This window comes from Cervus canadensis, chromosome 11 (genome assembly GCF_019320065.1).
Source record: "Cervus canadensis isolate Bull #8, Minnesota chromosome 11, ASM1932006v1, whole genome shotgun sequence".
Taxonomy (NCBI): Eukaryota; Metazoa; Chordata; class Mammalia; order Artiodactyla; family Cervidae; genus Cervus; species Cervus canadensis.
Window position 1 is genome coordinate 49,278,783 of NC_057396.1, and position 17,217 is coordinate 49,295,999.

The 17,217-nt window shown below is 36.4% G+C and overlaps 1 protein-coding gene across 1 annotated transcript in view; it reads left to right on the forward strand.

Moving 5' to 3' along the window:
- RNF169 (ring finger protein 169) overlaps nt 1-17,217 on the forward strand; it is an 82,793-nt gene that overhangs the window by 52,822 nt on the left and 12,754 nt on the right. Inside the window, exons 3-4 of the mRNA XM_043482735.1 lie at nt 855-1,001; nt 6,588-6,706. Coding sequence (XP_043338670.1) covers nt 855-1,001; nt 6,588-6,706 — 266 coding nt within the window. The remainder of the gene's footprint in view (nt 1-854; nt 1,002-6,587; nt 6,707-17,217) is intronic.

Below are 17,217 nucleotides of genomic sequence, written 5' to 3' on the forward strand. Positions count from 1 at the left end.
AAAAAGAAATATTAATTTAAAAAACTGAATATTTTTGTTTATTGTTATTGTTGTTTTATAATCTGAGTTGACAGCCAATGAAAAAATTTGTTCTCTAGTTTTATTTTTTATAAGTATGATTAAAAATACTAGTAGCCTAAAATTGCTTTCATATACATTATGCCATTTAAATTTTATTAAAGTCCCAGGCAATGAAAAGAGAATAAAGGGAGGTTAGGAAAGGAACTCTTAATACACCGTAAGTATATAGCAAGATACTACTTAATTTCAAAAGCCATTTATTTTCGTAATGCCATGCTACCTGCCTCAAATGAGGAGCATATCAGTCTGCCTTAACTTTCTTTGTAGACCATGTACTTGACCTATCCTGTAGGTAACAAGATAACAGTATAAATTGTAGGACATTGGGACTCTTATATCCCATTTTTCCTGTTGCCAGTAGGCCCAAAGACCTCTCTTGCTTAGTCCAACTTCCCTGACCCTCTGTGGCACACATCTTTGCTATTCTCCTGGCCTAGTGCAGTTATATCTGGATTATGGGAATAAAGAAAGTTTGTAGATTCATCATTTTTTGGCTAAGTGAATAAACCTTAGTTCTTGATTATGTGTATTATCTTAGTTTTTGTGATTTCATATTGCTCAAGAATGCAGAGCAGTTAAATCTTAAGCCATGAAGTGGATGTTTGGCAAGAGTCAAGTGGAAGTTGACTCTCTTAAAAAATAAGAGGGCTTTATATCCAATAAGAAAATAGTCTCAGAACTTCCCTGCTTGTTCTAATAGACTACTGAATAAAAGATATTTTTAAGTCTTTTGTGGTCTAAAACTACTGTCTCGATGTGATTTGTATTTTTAGCTGCGAGAAGAAAAGTTACCAGAGGAGAAAACCTCTGAAGATCAAATCCACAAGTTGTTACCAGAGGACACAGAAATAGGAAAAAGGAAAATGGATGAACAGAAAAAAAGAGATGAGCCATTAGTACTGAAGACAAATCTAGAGCGTGTAAGTAGATCACCTTTTTGATGGACACCTGTCTCAAAATCAGCCATTAGCCTAGGTGACATGGATCTGAAAAACCTGTGTTGGTGAACAGTTAACAGTCATTGACTGTTCTACTTACGAGTATTGAAGAACTTAGCATCCAGATGGAGAGCTGGAGAAAATGATTTATGAACAGGACAATGAGACTTGTGTGGAAAGATTAAGGGGGAGCAGTGGGGAAAAATGGTGAGTGAGAAGAAAAACCTAGTGTGGTATATGCTACTTGGGGTAAGCTTTATACATATATTGTCATTTTGACTTAGGTATTGTTATGTTATGGGGTTCTGTATGTGTTATATCCCCAACTAGGAGGATGAACTTTTCTTAAAGTTTGTATTTCATTTCCCTTTGCTCTATAATAACCCAAACAGCACAGTTCTCTATTTACAAGGGGTATGTGTGTGTGCTCAGTTATGTCCGACTCTTTGCGACCCCATGAACTGTAGCCCACCAGGCTTACAAGGTCAGTCCTCAATATTAGATTAGACACTTTGTTTAAACTTAACTTAATTAAACTTCTAATTGGGCCAAATCTTGCCTGAATTCTTTTCGTTACTTATTTACCAAGCAAATTACTGGAAAAGGTTGTAAATGGTATATTTAACTAATACAAGAAAGCCCTTTGGAGGGTCCACTGATTATGGTTTAAATGTATGATTACAACTGGTTTTCTTTTCCTTTAGCAATTTATATTAGCTTGGACATCTATTACTTACTGTATGTACTTAGCATACCTTTCGAGTCATACCTGTTAAAATGTTTTATGATTCTGTCTCATTAGTATTTCAAGTTATATTTTTAATTAGGTGGATTAATAAAGCTTTACTATATATAAAGAGAGATAGCATAACAGAATAGAGGGAAAACAATCTCTAGACTTGAAGTTTGCCTGTTAAACAGGTCCCAGCATTATAACAGACTGTACAACTTTGGCCATGTTACTTAATTTCTCAGTGCTTGTCGATTACTCTTTGCAAAGGCATTTTTCCTGAACTTTAGAAACTGAGATCACATAAGCTTTCTTGAATTGATAGTATTTGCTGACTGTCAACGTGTATGTGGGGCTTTTTGATCCCAGTTCTAATAATTGTTATTATTTGATTGTTAAAAACAACCATTTTGAAGGTTGAAACAACCTTTTCAACCTTCTGAAAAGATTCAGTTTAAAAAATATGAAATGCTTATGTACTCTTAAAACTCTGTTCATCGGGAACTACAAAAAGAAAAAGACTGCTTTTGGAGAGAATATAGTTCATCTAGGAAGGCAAGAATAAAATACATGATAGTGTTGTGTATATAGTATTTCTTCTGACTAATAGCCCCGAACTAATAGTTGTCTGTGGTCTCTAAAAACTGCAAACTCTGCCTCTTCACCCCAACAGGACTATCCATTATTGTTCTCATCGAAAACTGCCCAGAAAGAGATTTCTTTTCAGAACAAACCAATTTTTTCAGAGAGCTTACTCTTTACTATGGCCCTTTGATAGAAAGAACCTGTTGTTGTTGACCTTGCCAGACCCAGGTTTACTCGAGGAAATGATCTTGAATATCCACTCATAACAAAGATGGAAATTTGCTCTAATCATTTTTTCTTTTGCCACTTCAATCTTTGAAATAGAAATTAATTACATCAACCTAAAATTTAATCTTAAAAGGAATCAGGAAGTATTAATACCAATTCTGATTGGTCATGGCTAGTTTTGCAAAATTGCCTATACATTGAATAAAATTGGATCTATGAACACTTCAAGTTTTAGATTTTGTGATTTTACCTTTTTTGTGTCTGCTTTTATATTTCATATTTTTGAGACTTTTACAATCAAATATTTCTTAAGAAATTTTGATGTAGGACAAGTAATTTCATTTAGTTTAGCCAACGATACATTCATTGGGACTGAAGAGACATTCAAGTGGTCTCAGTGGAAAGTCAGCTAAAGGATTATATTTAATAAAGAGAGTATTATGATTAGAGCTGGACTGATCATTTTACCCTCCTGATTAAAAAACCTCAGTGGCTCCCCATTTCCTGTGGAACTAAATGAGAACTCTTCACATTTAAGTCTTTAGTATTAGTCTAGCTTATCTTTCTATCCTTGCTTACATCCCAGAACTCTAGGGAACTGAGCTGTTTGCTTTCTCCCAAACATATAACCCATGCTTTCTCTTCTGAGGATCCTTGCTCTTGCATTTCATCTCCTTGATACGCCATTAACCTTACCTGATGAAAAGCCATTAATCTTTCTGTGTCCAGTTCAAAAGCTGTTGCCTTTCTGGAACTGGTAGGAATTTCTTGTTTCGCCACTCCCATTATCCATTCTCTCCCCCTCAACTTTCCTCTCCTCAGTTTGTAACTTTTGTATGACTTATTTAATTCTTCCTTATGTTATGGTTATTTGTGTGTTTGTATTTCTCTTCTTGATTTGTAAATTTTTTGGTTATAGGAAATGTCTTACCATTTAAAAAAAATCTCTCATAGTACCTTGCACATCACAAGAGTTTGATACATGTTTATCAAGTTGAATTCAAATAGAGGAAGGCAAGGGCTGATTCTGGAAGCAGTTATCTGTTATTTGTTTAGAATGGAAATAATATAGGCACAGTGTTTAATTTATTATGATCTGTTAATGATAGTTAATACCAATAATAGTTCAAATTGTTGGAAAACAATTTGGTGTAACAATTATAGCCATACCAAAGATTATAAAGCTGAAAGTGGAAAATTGCTTGTCATCCCATAACCTAGAGATAACTCCTAAAAACATTTTGGTGAATATCCTTCCAGATTTCCAAGTGTGTGTGTGTGTGTGTGTGTGTGTGTGTGTAAGATATTTTTTCTTTTCAGAAAATGCAACCTAGTATACATACTGTTTTATAATCTATTTTAATAAATTATAAATCATGGATGTCTTGCCATGTAAATAAAGAATCCCACATCATTATTTAGTGGTCTGCTAGTTATTCTTTACTGTAGGATTTATTTAATTAATCTCCTGTTGATATTTTGCTGTCTTAAACCACCACTTTGATGATATCCTCATGTCTCATTGCCTGCGTGCATGCTCAGTCTCTCAGTCAGGTCCAACTCTTTGAGACCCCATGGACTGTAGGCCAACAGGCTCCTCTGTTCATGAAATTGTCCAGGCAAGAATACTGGAGTGGTTTGCCATATTCTGTTCCAGGGGATCTGTGCTATAGGTTTATTTTTATGCAGTGTTAAAGATGAGAGGTAAATATTTTCCTATCTTAATGGTTTTAGGTTTTTGTGGGGGTAGAAATATAGAGGGGTTGGGGTTTCGAGTACTTTCTCTTTATGTAATTATTTATAATTAAATTTATTTTCAACAATTAAAAGAAACCTGGCATATTTGTATGGTAACACTAAAGTGTTTTCTTAAGAGATTAATAGTACTTAAGTTGATGTAAACAAAATCTATCTTTTGTTGAGCATTTACTACTTGTGAGCTAATGCACCATGTGTTTTTAATGGTTTATCACAATAGGTGTATTAATAGTAGAGAGATCATTCTTAATTTTATAGATGAGAAACTGAGACTCACAAAGGTAAAGCAACTAACCTTTAGTGACAGTGGTAGCTAATAGTAGAGCTGGAATTTGAATATTCTTTTATTCGGTACTGAATTGATTGTGTAGAAAAGCCTAAATAAAGAAAAATTGCCATTATTTACCCCCCTGTTGAGTCTATTGATGTCAAAGGTTTTTCTTGCTTCCCACACTATTTGGTAATGAACTAGTGCTGTTAACATCTCTCCAGTGAATAGTTTGTACAACAGGGTTTTAAGGAGTGATAGATACCCTACAAAACTGAAGAGCTTCTCTGTAAATTATAATCCTTCAACTCTTTCTTGCAGGCTGTTGGAAACCTAGTCTATTGTATGAATGTGCCTATCAGCCTAGAGAATAGCAAAACGTTTAAGGAATACAGTGTATTCTGAGCTGTAAGATGCCTTGCATGCCTCTGTCTTTAACTCTAACTTTGATATTAACTTAATCATTAGAAAACTGGTTAATCATTAGATGATTAGACATTTTTTTGTTTACCTACTGTATAACGGTATCAGATGTTTTAGAGAAAAGGAAATCATTTGCTCTCCAAGTCAGTTGTCTAAAACAGAATTCAGACTCCTAAATAAGAAGCTACAGTGCAGTGTGATAGTTGCTCCCCCTGCCTGCTAATGCAGGAGACGCAAGAGACACGGGTTCAGTCCCTGGGTTGGGAAGATCTCCTGGAGAGGGAAATGGCAACCCACTCCAGTATTCTTGCCTGGACAATCCCAGGGACAGAGGAGCCTGGCAGGCTACAGTCTAAAGTGTCGTACAGAGTCAGACATGACTAAAGTGATTTAGCCCACACGTACACACTATAAAGAAGAAACTTATATTAAATCATGAGCAAATTCTCATATGTTGTATGTAAAAGGCACACATAAAAGAAACATTGAATATAAATTTAAAGACTCAAAAAGAAACTCAAAAATAAAGTGAAGGTAAATGAAATAGTGTGAGCAAGATGGAAAAAGCTGATGGAAAAATCTTTCAAGAGAAAGTAGTATTTAAGATGCCTCTGAAACACCAGTGAATGTTTTATAGGCAGAAAATGTGGAAGGAGAATCTTAGGGAAAGGGACTAATAGCATGTCCAAAAGAACAGAAGTTTTGAATGACTATGGTGGTACATGTGGAGAGTTGAGAATAGTTTGATTGCTCTAGAGCTCAAGGAGTTACCTGTGTTGGAACTTGGGGGAGGAAAAACTTTAAAGAAGGTTGGATCTAGTTTTTGAAGGTTATTGGATCATGCTGAGGTATTTAGACTTGATCCTGAAGTCACCAACAGTTAAGCAGGGGAGTGATGGGATCTGTGTGCTTAATAGGATGGAGAGGATTAGAGGGAAAAAAGGCTGGCAAGAGCAAGACCTGTAAGTAGATTATTGCAGTAGTCAAGGTAGGAGATGAGAATCTAAGGAAAGGCAATGATGATGAGTACACACAAGTAAAGTTAGATCTGAGAGACATTTGAGGAGTGCAATGGAACAAAGTAGGAATAACATGGAGGCAGTTTGAAAACAGATGCTCTGGATCCAAGTACCAGCGTTAGCTACGGATTAACTCTAAAATCCTAGGCAAATTAACTACTCTGAGCCTCAGTTCAGTTTGCCATCTGTAAAAGATAATAGGTCTTTCTTAGTGGAACTGGTTAAAGAGTAAATGAAATAAAATACTTGGATGTGTTGGGGTACTCAAGAGCTCTATGCAATGTTATTATGACTTTGAAAAAAGGAAAGGAGTCATGGATGACATTGAGGCTTCTAACTGGGTTGGTAGTGGGACTTAGAGAAGAGAAATAGTGAGTTTGATTTTGGATATATTAAGTTTGAGCTGTATTTGGACTATCCAGATTGGGATCCCAGGAGGCAGTTAGAAACATCAATTGGCTCAGAGAGAAGTAGCATATAATAGATTTGAACAATAGCTATGGGAGATTCCATGGGAACCCCAAATGGACAGTGTTGTCTCCCTTGTCTCCTGCCAGTGTCCTGCACGTCTCTCAGATTCAGAGAATGAAGAACCTTCCCGAGGCAAGATGATACAGACACACCGCTCAGCATTTGTTTCCAAGAACAACTCCTACTCCTTAGCTTTCCTGGCAGGGTAAGAGACTGATAATGAACTCAGTCAGGGTTCATTCATTTTGGGGTATGAGACAAAAGGGATAGGGTGGGGGGTGGGGCGGGGCAGCAAAAGTATTTATTGTAGCTACTTTGGGGGAGGTGGGAGTTGGGGAAGGGGGAAACTGGTTTTCAAATATGGATTATAAAGAAATAAGGGACTGTACTGAATTTTTAAAGAAAAGTAAACTTTATCCTTTTCTGGTATCCTCAGGATAGGATTGTACTAATTGCTCTGCTGAATAGAAGAACTTTCTATTCTGGGAGGAAACAATAAAGTCTTATTCAATATCCATTGATACTAAAGACAATAGCCATGGATTTTCTTTGTGAACTTTTTTCTCTTAGTAAGAACTTGAAGCCAAAGTTGATTTTTTTTTCAGTGCCTGGAACTAAAATATATCTTGATAGGTTTCAAGAGGGCAAACTGAAAAGTTTTTAAGACCCTTGTCAAGTAATCTCTTGTTACTTTGGACTTTGCAGGCACTGGGGAGGAAAGGAAGGAGGAATTGGATGGATGTTGGGTGATGGAAGAATAATGAAGGCCTAAGTGGAAGGAAGGAAGGATGGATGGATAGGAGGGAAAGGAAGGGAAGGAAAAATGAAAGAAGGGAGGAAGGCTGGAAGGAATCATTTATTTGAATCATTTATTCAAATGACATTTTGGGGACAGCTACTACATGCCATATACTCTGTGTTTTAATATGAAAAGACACAATCTTTACCCCACTTTGTTGTCTGTTTTGGTTTAAAGCTGGCGTTGCTCACTCTTGCTTCTAGGGTTCTTCTTTCCCTTCCCACAGCATTATGAAGTGGACTTTTCTTGCTTTTCTTGTGGACATACACCTGGATCCTTTTTATCTGAAGGCTCTTTATTGTTAGTCACTAATAAATAAGACCAAAAAAATCTACCAAGTTTAATAATGTTATAAAGTTCATTCATACTGTTGTGATCCCTGAACCCTTTTTGTATATGTTCTGATTTTCCTGTTCTTTTTTAAAAAATTTTACTGCAGTATAATTGATTTAATGTTGTGTTCATTTCAAGTATACAGCAAAGTGATTCAGTTATACATATATTCATTCTTTTTCAGATTCTTTTCCCATGTAGATAATTACAGAATTTGAGTATTTCTGTGAGTAAAATTCACTAAACTTCTCCTTCCCTTAAATGCCTTCTTTTCTCTGGGTAATGGTAACTCCTTCCAGGAAGGCTGTTTCCTAAACTGTTTTTTCATTCATTTGAAATTTGTTGAATGGCCACTAAGCTACTGAAGTTTGACTGATGTAATAAGGACCCAGTATATAAAGTGTAAGCCAGTGTACATAACCATTTATGGTGATGATGAAACTCTTGCTTTGTGCATATGTGCTTGAAATATAGATGCTCTGTAAAGTTAAAAAATTCAAGATTGCTTGACTAAGAATTGTCAGCTGCAGAATATTTATATAGAACTTTTCCCCATTTATAGCAGATATATCTTAATGATTATTAGAGGGATCTACTGAAAAAGAGAAAAAGATCATATTATTAATTCCAGTCTAGTTGCAATAAATATCCCCTGAAACAAAATAATGTTGCTGTAGGCAATCTGTGATTAGTCAATTAACATCTCTTCATTTGAAATTACTTGGAAAAAAAGGAAATTTTATTAAAACCCCAAAACAATGTCAAGGCCGAACTGCCCCAGTTAATTGGAGTAGACGTTGTATAGGTGAACTACTTATTACCAATCCTGATCTCTGCCCTTGTAATTCATTCTTTTAAGGTGATGAGAAGGTTAATATTGTTACTTGGAAATGCCTAGCAAGAAACTTTGAAAATTCTTCTCTGAAGGGCAAAGCGTAACGTCTGTATACCAAGGGGTGTGCTTCTGATGATGTGTGGCTCTGGGATATCTGTGGTACATCTTCTTTTCCTGCTCCTTGGATCATACTTTCCCTTAGTTTGTAACACTGAGTCACAATGGGCTTAATTTATAGGAAAATACTGACTTAACACTTTATTGTTAAGAGATGTTTACAGTCATATTATACATTTATGAATTTCAGCATTTTCCTCCAAATATCCAAGGTTGTGGGCTGAGTTCAATTACTAGTAAAATTGAAAAAAAAGCTTAATTGGATTTGGTTGGTACGGTTATCTTTTTAGGAAATAATTTGTTGATGTCATGGAAACTTAAGGTTGGAAAATCTATTATGGTAATACTGTGAACTGCGTCTCTTATTGAGTCAACATGTTTTATTTCTTACTTAAGAAAATATTGTTTCAATTTTAAATGATATTTAGGAAAGTAGTATGGAGTTGTTAGTGCTGACACTGAGATGAGGTTTATGGATATATTAAAAAAGAATTAGCATGGTGATGGTTGCATAATAGTGTGCCTCTGAACTTAAAATGGTTAAAATGGTAACTTTTATGTTATATGTTTTGGCACAAGTAAAAAGGAATTAGCATTGGTAATAGTTTGGGAATATTTCAAATACATTTTTTTCTATCTGGTAAGCAACAGCTAAAGAATAGGCTTTCTCTTCAAGTTTGTTTCCTAATGAGAGTTCATTTGTAAAAGTTTAAAATTTTTTTTTAACATCTGTATTTAAATCAAATTAATCTGCATTTATTTTACTTATCTACTCTATAAACTTTTCTTTCTTTCTTTTTTTTTTTTTTAAACTTTTCTTGCTTAAGCCCAGAAGCATGGAGGTAAGAGTGAGTAGGCCTGGTAGGATGGTTATTTTGGAAGAAGTCCATCAATAGATTCTGGCTGAATCTTGCAAGAGCAGCTCAGACTATTTGCATTTGAAACGTTCAAAACAAAGAATGTTTTGCTACACTATTAATAAAGTCCTATAGCTCTTTGAAAATGAAGCTTCTTTCAAATAGGCAGGTAGAGTAATAGTTAACCCAAGGTCATCTCTAAGTTAATCATATGTGAATTGAAAAGATTTAATAACTTGAACCATAAGATATAAATCATAAAGTTAAGGTCTTATTTTAGATATCTGAAAAACTGGTTTGTTGTTTGTTTAAATTTATTTCCCTTCATTCCTCATACTCTCTTTACCACTTGAAGAATCAAAAATAAAAACATGATTGCAAGTTATACTAAAAGCTCAATCTGGAAAAACGTTCTCTGTTCAGCCAGTGTCTTTTCTAAGAGCTACATGTCCAGTTCCATTTTCCTCTGTGCTTTGGCTGTCAAGAAGTTTAGGATTATGGCAGAGTTTTCAGTTCGGTCATCATGGCTTTACAACATGACATATAATTTTCAAAAATAACATTTGGTATATTCTTCTCATATTTATTACTTAATGTGGTCTTTATTAAGGCTCAGTTTTTACATATTTTTACTGTAAATCACTTAAACTTCTACTTGGGAAATAGGATATAACCATTAAAAAAATATTGTCAAATTGTCTGTCCTCCTTCTAGTTTAAAAAATGAAAAAAGGAAAGTGAGGCAGTATTGCCTGTACCGCTGTACAAAACTGTAAGTGACGCAGACGGTGCCTGGTGAGATTTCTGGCGTATGTTAAGTCTTCAGTGAGTATTGCTGCCACTATTTTGTTATCTTCTTTTAGAACCCAGAGCTGAAAAGGACCATAAATATTGTCTTATCTAATTCCTTTATTTCAGAGTGAAAAGACTAAAGGCCAGCAAGAAAACATGACTTGCCAAATCTTAGACTGCTAGAATAGAAGGACGATGAGTTAGAACTTAGATTTCTTGGCTCTTTCCACTGTACTCTTTTGTCCCCCATGACCTTCTTATAGATCCCTATTTTTATAAAATCGCTTATAAAGTCACTTTCCCACTAGACTTTAAATCCTTGGCAAGCAGTGGCAAAAATCTTGTTTGCCATTGTATTCACAGTACTTAGTACAGTACCTGACCCACAGTAGAGGCTCAGTAAATACTTGTGAAGTGTTTAATGATATAGGTCTTTGTGCCTGTGGGTAGGTTAAAGGAGGCTTTTTGTCAGAATTGTCAAACTTGCAGGGTCTCTAGGAGAGGACTCTGGGAGTTGTGGAGGAAACAGATTGGCTGGTGGCTGTTGTTTAGAGTAGATTCTATAGGATTAATATGGGATTTGGGTGGGGGGGACCTAGTGACCACACTGATAAAGCTTTTATACTATAAAGTTAACTTTTCCCTTTAATGCATTAGCAGTAGCTTATGGGGATCCTTTTATAGATTCTGTAAGAGAAAAGCCTATATTACACCAAGTCATAATTAGGCCTTAATTAAGTAGAAATTAACTACATTATTTTGTTTGCTCATGTTCCGATACCTTAAGCCTGAGTTTGTGGTTCAGAGTGGGGCTCAGCAAAAGAACCTTGCAGTGTCTGTGTTTCCTGTAAGGTATATGTGTAAGAAGAGAGAGACAGAGACTGACTCCTGAGTCAGTCATAATAACTGCATGCCCAGTTAGTGTTGGGATGAATTAAACTATCCTGACTTGTTCCTCATTTTTAAAACAAACACATGAAAATATGAACTCTTTCAGCTGACAGATACCAGACATATAAATGATGTGATACTGGAGGACTAACTTTAGAACTGATGAAAAGAGACAAGCCAGAGAGGTGTGAGGATGGAGAAGCCAGTCTTGGGAGGTTTTAGGGAAATAGTAGTGTGAGCTTGAGTAAAATCAGTTGACCTCATTTTATATGATTTATGTAAAATACAGGTTGTTATGCCCTACTTTTTGCTTGCTGGGCAGGGGATTTCACTGAATGATTTAAGATTCTTTTCACCTCTAAGATTGAAGTATCTAGAAGTGGCTTAAAGTAGGGTTTTAAAGGGTGGAGGAAATGTGGCCAGGGCATGAAATGGAAGGGGTAAGGGCAGTTGGTGAGTTCTATAAAAAATCTCAGGATAGGATTTAGCAAGTTATATGTGGAGAATAGTCCAAACAATAACTGTCAGGGAAAAGAGACTATGAGAGAAAACTGAGGTAGTGATTTAAAAGAAACCATAAGGCTTAATGATGGTCTAGGGCAGATCGTGTGTGTATGTGTGCATGTGTGTATGTGCATGTGTGTGTGTTGGGGGAGGGATAAAAGAACAGAAATCAAGTAGATGAACTGGTTAAGAGGACAGATCTTGTTAAAAGTATGGATTTCATGTAGGCATGGCAGCTACAGTTGGAAAAGAAAGAGCCTAAGGAGAAGTGATGTGGAACTTAAGTAGTAGGTTTTAGAGGTGTCAGTAATCTCTCTGTCCGGAAGAAATATCAATAACCTCAGATATGCAGATGATACCACATTTATGGCAGAAAGTGAAGAAGAACTAAAGAGCCTCTTGATGAAAGTGAAAGAGGAGAGTGAAAAAGTTGGCTTAAAACTCAGCATTCAGAAAACTAAGATCATGGCATCCGGTTCCATCATTTCATAGCAAATAGATGGGGAAACAGTAGAAATAGTGTCAGACTTTTTTTTTTTTGGGCTTCAAAATCAATGCAGATGGTGATTGCAGCCATGAAATTAAAAGACGCTTACTCCTTGGAAGAAAAGTTATGACCAAGCTAGACAGCAATTAAAAAGCAGAGACATTACTTCGCCAATAAAGGTCCGTCTAGTCAAGGCTATGGTTTTTCCATTGGTCATATATGGATGTGAGAGTTGGACTATAAAGAAAACTGAATGCCGAAGAGTTGATGTTTTTGAACTGTGGTGTTGGAGAAGACTCTTGAGAGTCCCTTGGACTGCAAGGAGATCCAACCAGTCCATCCTAAAGGAAATCAGTCCTGAATGTTCATTGGAAGAACTGATGCTGAAGCTGAAACTCCAATACTTTGGCTACCTGATGCAAAGAACTGACTCATTGGAAAAGACCCTGATGGTGGGAAGGCTTGAGGGAAGGAGGAGAAGGGGACAACAGAGGATGAGATGGTTGGATGGTATCACTGACTCAATCGACATGAGTTTGAGTAAGCTCTGGGAGTTGGTGATGGACAGGGAAGCCTGGCATGCTGCAGTCCAAGGTGTAGCAAAAACTGAACTGAACTGAATCTCTATCACACTAAAATAGGAATATACTGGTGGTTTAGTACTTTACATACCTCATTTCCTTTAGATCCTGCATTAATCCTGTAAGATTTCTAACATTCTTATTTTTCAGCTAAGGTAAATGCAGTTCAAAGAGATTAAGCAATTCGCCCTAGAACTTCTCACTTCAGTAAAGTGACAGAGATGAAATTGGAACTCAGGTCTCTCTTGACTCCACAAACCTGTGCTCTTTCTAGCAAACCATTGTCAAAATCCTATGACAAAAGACTCTGCACTTAGATCTTTGTCTTGAAATGATCTACCTTTGTAACAGAGAGCTTCCTTCTTTCTGTTGGTTTAAATAATTTATACGTTATCTTGTTCTAAAAAACCACAAAGTTGTATAGAGTTGGGTGGGAAGCTGCCCAGTTATCCTGTTGTTTGAGGGAATTCAAATCCTTTTGCATTACTTTTGAAATGTAGCTGTGGAAACAATGGTCCCATCCATCAGCAAACAAATAGCAGTGTGTGTCCATAGTAGGCAAACACAGACAGACAGAAAGTGGGTCAGTGGTTGCCTAGTGCTGGAGGAGAAGTGGGGGTTTAGGAGTGATAGCTACAGGGTATGAGGTTTCTTTATGAGGTGATGGAAATATTCTAAAATTGTGGTAATGGTTAAATAACTCTGTGAATATACTTAAACCATTAAATTGTACACTTAAAAAGAATGCTAGTGTACACAAGGCAGATAACCCAGTAATAAATATTCAAGGGAAGGATTGTAACAAAATCTTGCCCATTTCTGGATGCATGGCAGCTACAGTTGGGCCCTAGGAGGCTGCTGCTGCTTTTACTCAAGTACGTATGTGTTGGGGTGAGGGGCCTCACACATCCAGGTTAGGGGCTGGGAGGAGGGTCCTCTCTTGCCTTCAGCTTCTTGGTGGGACTCAGCTCTGCCAGGCCCAAGAGTTTGATTAAGAAAATAATGTGGGGGGGTGGGGGAAGAAACTAATGTGGTATGGGTATGTGTGAGAGAGTGATGAGTAAGCAATTAATAACATGAGCTGTCTCATGTTTTATATCATGTATTTCCATTTGAAAACCCTGTAAGCAGTGTTCTATAAGCATTAAATCTTCTAGCTTTCCAGCTGCATGTTTACACTGGCTGCTCCTCCTCTTCTTTGTTTGTAAGTCAGATTCATTGTGGTTGTGGGTATTTTTAGCTTAACTAGACATCCCAGAAACCATCTGGTCCCTTGGCAGTGGAAATTTTAAGCTAGTAACCTTTCAGACAATGCTGCTTTCTCTTGTTTACGACTTCATTATGTGTTTGGAAAAGAGAACTTCCCTAGATATGCTGGATCTGTTCTGTGGCAGACTAGAGCAGACTGTAAGATCAGTATGCTGAAGTAGAAACAGCACATGTCTTAGAATTTTGGAGATTCATGTTAAACTTTGGTTTCAGCTGTGTGACCTGGAAAAAAAAATCACTTCCTTCAGTTCTTTGTCTATAAAATTGGGGATGCTGATTTACAGGGTCCCTATATGGTTTAAATGAGATATAATATATTTAAAACACACAATACCTGACAGATAATAGATTCCTAATAAATATTGAGGTTTTCTCTCCTTTCCTTAAGGAGGTCATAGGTATTTCTGTACATATTTTTATTCACTTATAAGAAATTTATTAAACATATTCACTGTGTTCCAGGTACTTGTTAGGGCTTGGGAATATAGAAATGGATGTGCACAAAGGTGGGAGGTGTAGTTACTTCTCCTGTTTAGCAAAGGTATTGTTTGAGCTCTTAAATCTTAGGAACATTATCAAGTTTACTGCTGACTGTTCTCAGCCAGCATCAAAGCCTCTTAATCTGACCAAATACTGAAATAATAATAATATCTATATGTTATGTTGATAGTTTCCACAATATTTTCACACTCATGATTTTTGTGACCTTCATGTGATAATAACAACATTGGGAGAGTAGAGTTATATAGGAAAAAAGCTCATATATGCTATTGAAATTGAGTTGGTATTAATTTGAAATATTGCTTTCAAATAAGATGTTAATTGTAATCCCTAGGGCAACCACTAAGAAAATAACACATATAGTTAAATAAGAAGAAAATCAAAATGGTTACAGTAGGAGATATCAAACACAAAAGAAGGCATTATTGAAGGCATTATGGAATAAAAATGGTGTAAGACATGTAGAAAACAAATAGAAAAGTGGCAGAAGTCCTTCCTTATCGGTAATTACATTAAATGTAAATAAACTCTCCAATTAAAAGGCTCCAACTGTAGATGAAGTCCATTTCTCTCCTGCCTCAATCAGGGTATTGAATCTTGAGCTCTATGACTGAGCAGAAGAAACAGGTTGGGAAAGCAGTAGATAGGACTCCAGAGGGTTTTAAAGAGATGAAGCTCTTACTAATTACATTACAGACATCACCCAGAAGCCACTGGGGATACCTGTCCTGTGCATCCTCCCCGTCGGCCTGTGGTTCCACATGCCTCATTCACACATGCTCTCACCCTGTGGCCAGCTCCCTGTGCATGCTCCCAGTGTCTGTTGAGCTGTACCCTGTAGGTCTGCAAGCCTGTATTTGCCCTGCCTCAAGACTAAAGAGCCCAGAGGCAGGAATACAGACATGAGTGGTTTAATGGGATTAAAGAGGGATCTTCCATGTCTGAAGCAAGGTACTAGAGTGACATCCCACTGTGTGCAGCAGATAGCGGGCAGGACACGGCAGTGGTCTTCACAACCAGAGAGAAAGGGAGGTTACTAATTAAGGAAAACTGATGTCAGGTTGGCATCAGTTGGCACCAAGGAAACACCCCTCACTGCCCCTTTGATAAAACTATCATTGTAGAGATGTTCTGATCTAAACATTAGAATAGTCACTAGCTGGGAGGGGTTAGGATTAAGAATAATAATGTAACATGGTGATGTGTTAACATTTATTGTTATTGTTTAGTCACTAAGTTGTGTCTGAATCTTTCCGACCCCATGGACTGCAGCCCACCAGGCTCCTCTGTCCATGGGATTTTCCAGGCAAGAGTACTGGAGTGGATTGCTATTTCCTTCTCCAGGGCATCTTCCTGACCCAGGGATCAAACCTGCATCTCCTGTGTTGGCAGGCAGGCTGTCCTCATTAATCACTTACCACTGAGCCACCTGGGAAGTTCTCAATTAACCACTTAACTCTAGTATAAATGTTAAAAGGATAAGAGTGATGAAAAATAACTATGGCTAAACTAATTTGTTGATGAATACACAATATAAAAAGACATGAAGTGTTTTGTGACATCAGAAACAAAATGGGGGAGAGTAAAAGCATAAAGTTTTGTACATGATTGAAGATAAGTTGTTATCAAGCATAAAATAGACTCTCATATCTGTGTTTTATGCCTCATGTTTTATGCCTCATGATAACCGCAAAGCAAAAACCTACAGTAAATTCACAAAAAATACAAAGAAGTCAAAGCCTACTTTTATAGAAAATTAGCAGTTCACAAAGGCAGGCCACAAGAGAAGGCTAAAGGAGAAAGACAAGTACAGAACTACTAGGAACTGACTAAGATGGCATTAGTAAATCTTTACCTATCAATAATTACTCTAACTGTAAATGAAGTATATTCTCCAATCACAAGACATACAGTGGCAAGTTGAATAAAGAAACAAGACTCAACTATATACTGCCTACAAGAGGCTTATTTCAGCTCTGCTGATACAGGTAGGCTGTAAGTGAAAAGGATGGGAAAAGATACTTTATACAAATGAAAACCAAAGTGGGAAAAGAGAATGGGAATAACTATTTTAATATCAGACAAATGGACTTTAAGCCAAAAATGGTAATAGCAGACAAAAAGGCATTAAAAGGGGTCAATTTATCAAGAAGATAAAATAATCATAAACATATAATATATGCACCCAAAATTGGAGCACCTGAATATTTTAAGCACATACTAACAGATCCAAAGGGAGAAATAGACAACAATACAAATATTAGTAGAGGACTTCAGCACTCTACTTTCAACAATGGATAGATCACCCAGACAGAAAATCAATAAGGAAATGTTGCAACTGAACTATATTTTAGACCAAATGAGCCAAACAGACATATATAGAACATTCCACCCAACAACAGAATACACATTCTTCTCAAGTGCATATGGAATATTCTGTAGGATAGATCATACAAGTCACAAAGCAGGTCAGCAAATTTAAGAAGGTTGAAATCATAAATAGTATCTTTTCTGACCAGAATGGTATGAAACTCAAAATGAATAAGAGGAGGAAAACTGGAAAATTCACAAATAAAGGGAGATAAACTGCATGTTCCTGAACAACCTGTTAGCCAAAGAAGAAATTAAAAGAGAAATAAAAAATACCTTGAAAGAAGCAAAAGTGGAAACACAGCATACCAAAACACATGAGATGCACCAAAAGCAGTTCTAAGAGGGATGTATATAATGATAAACACCTATATTAAGAAA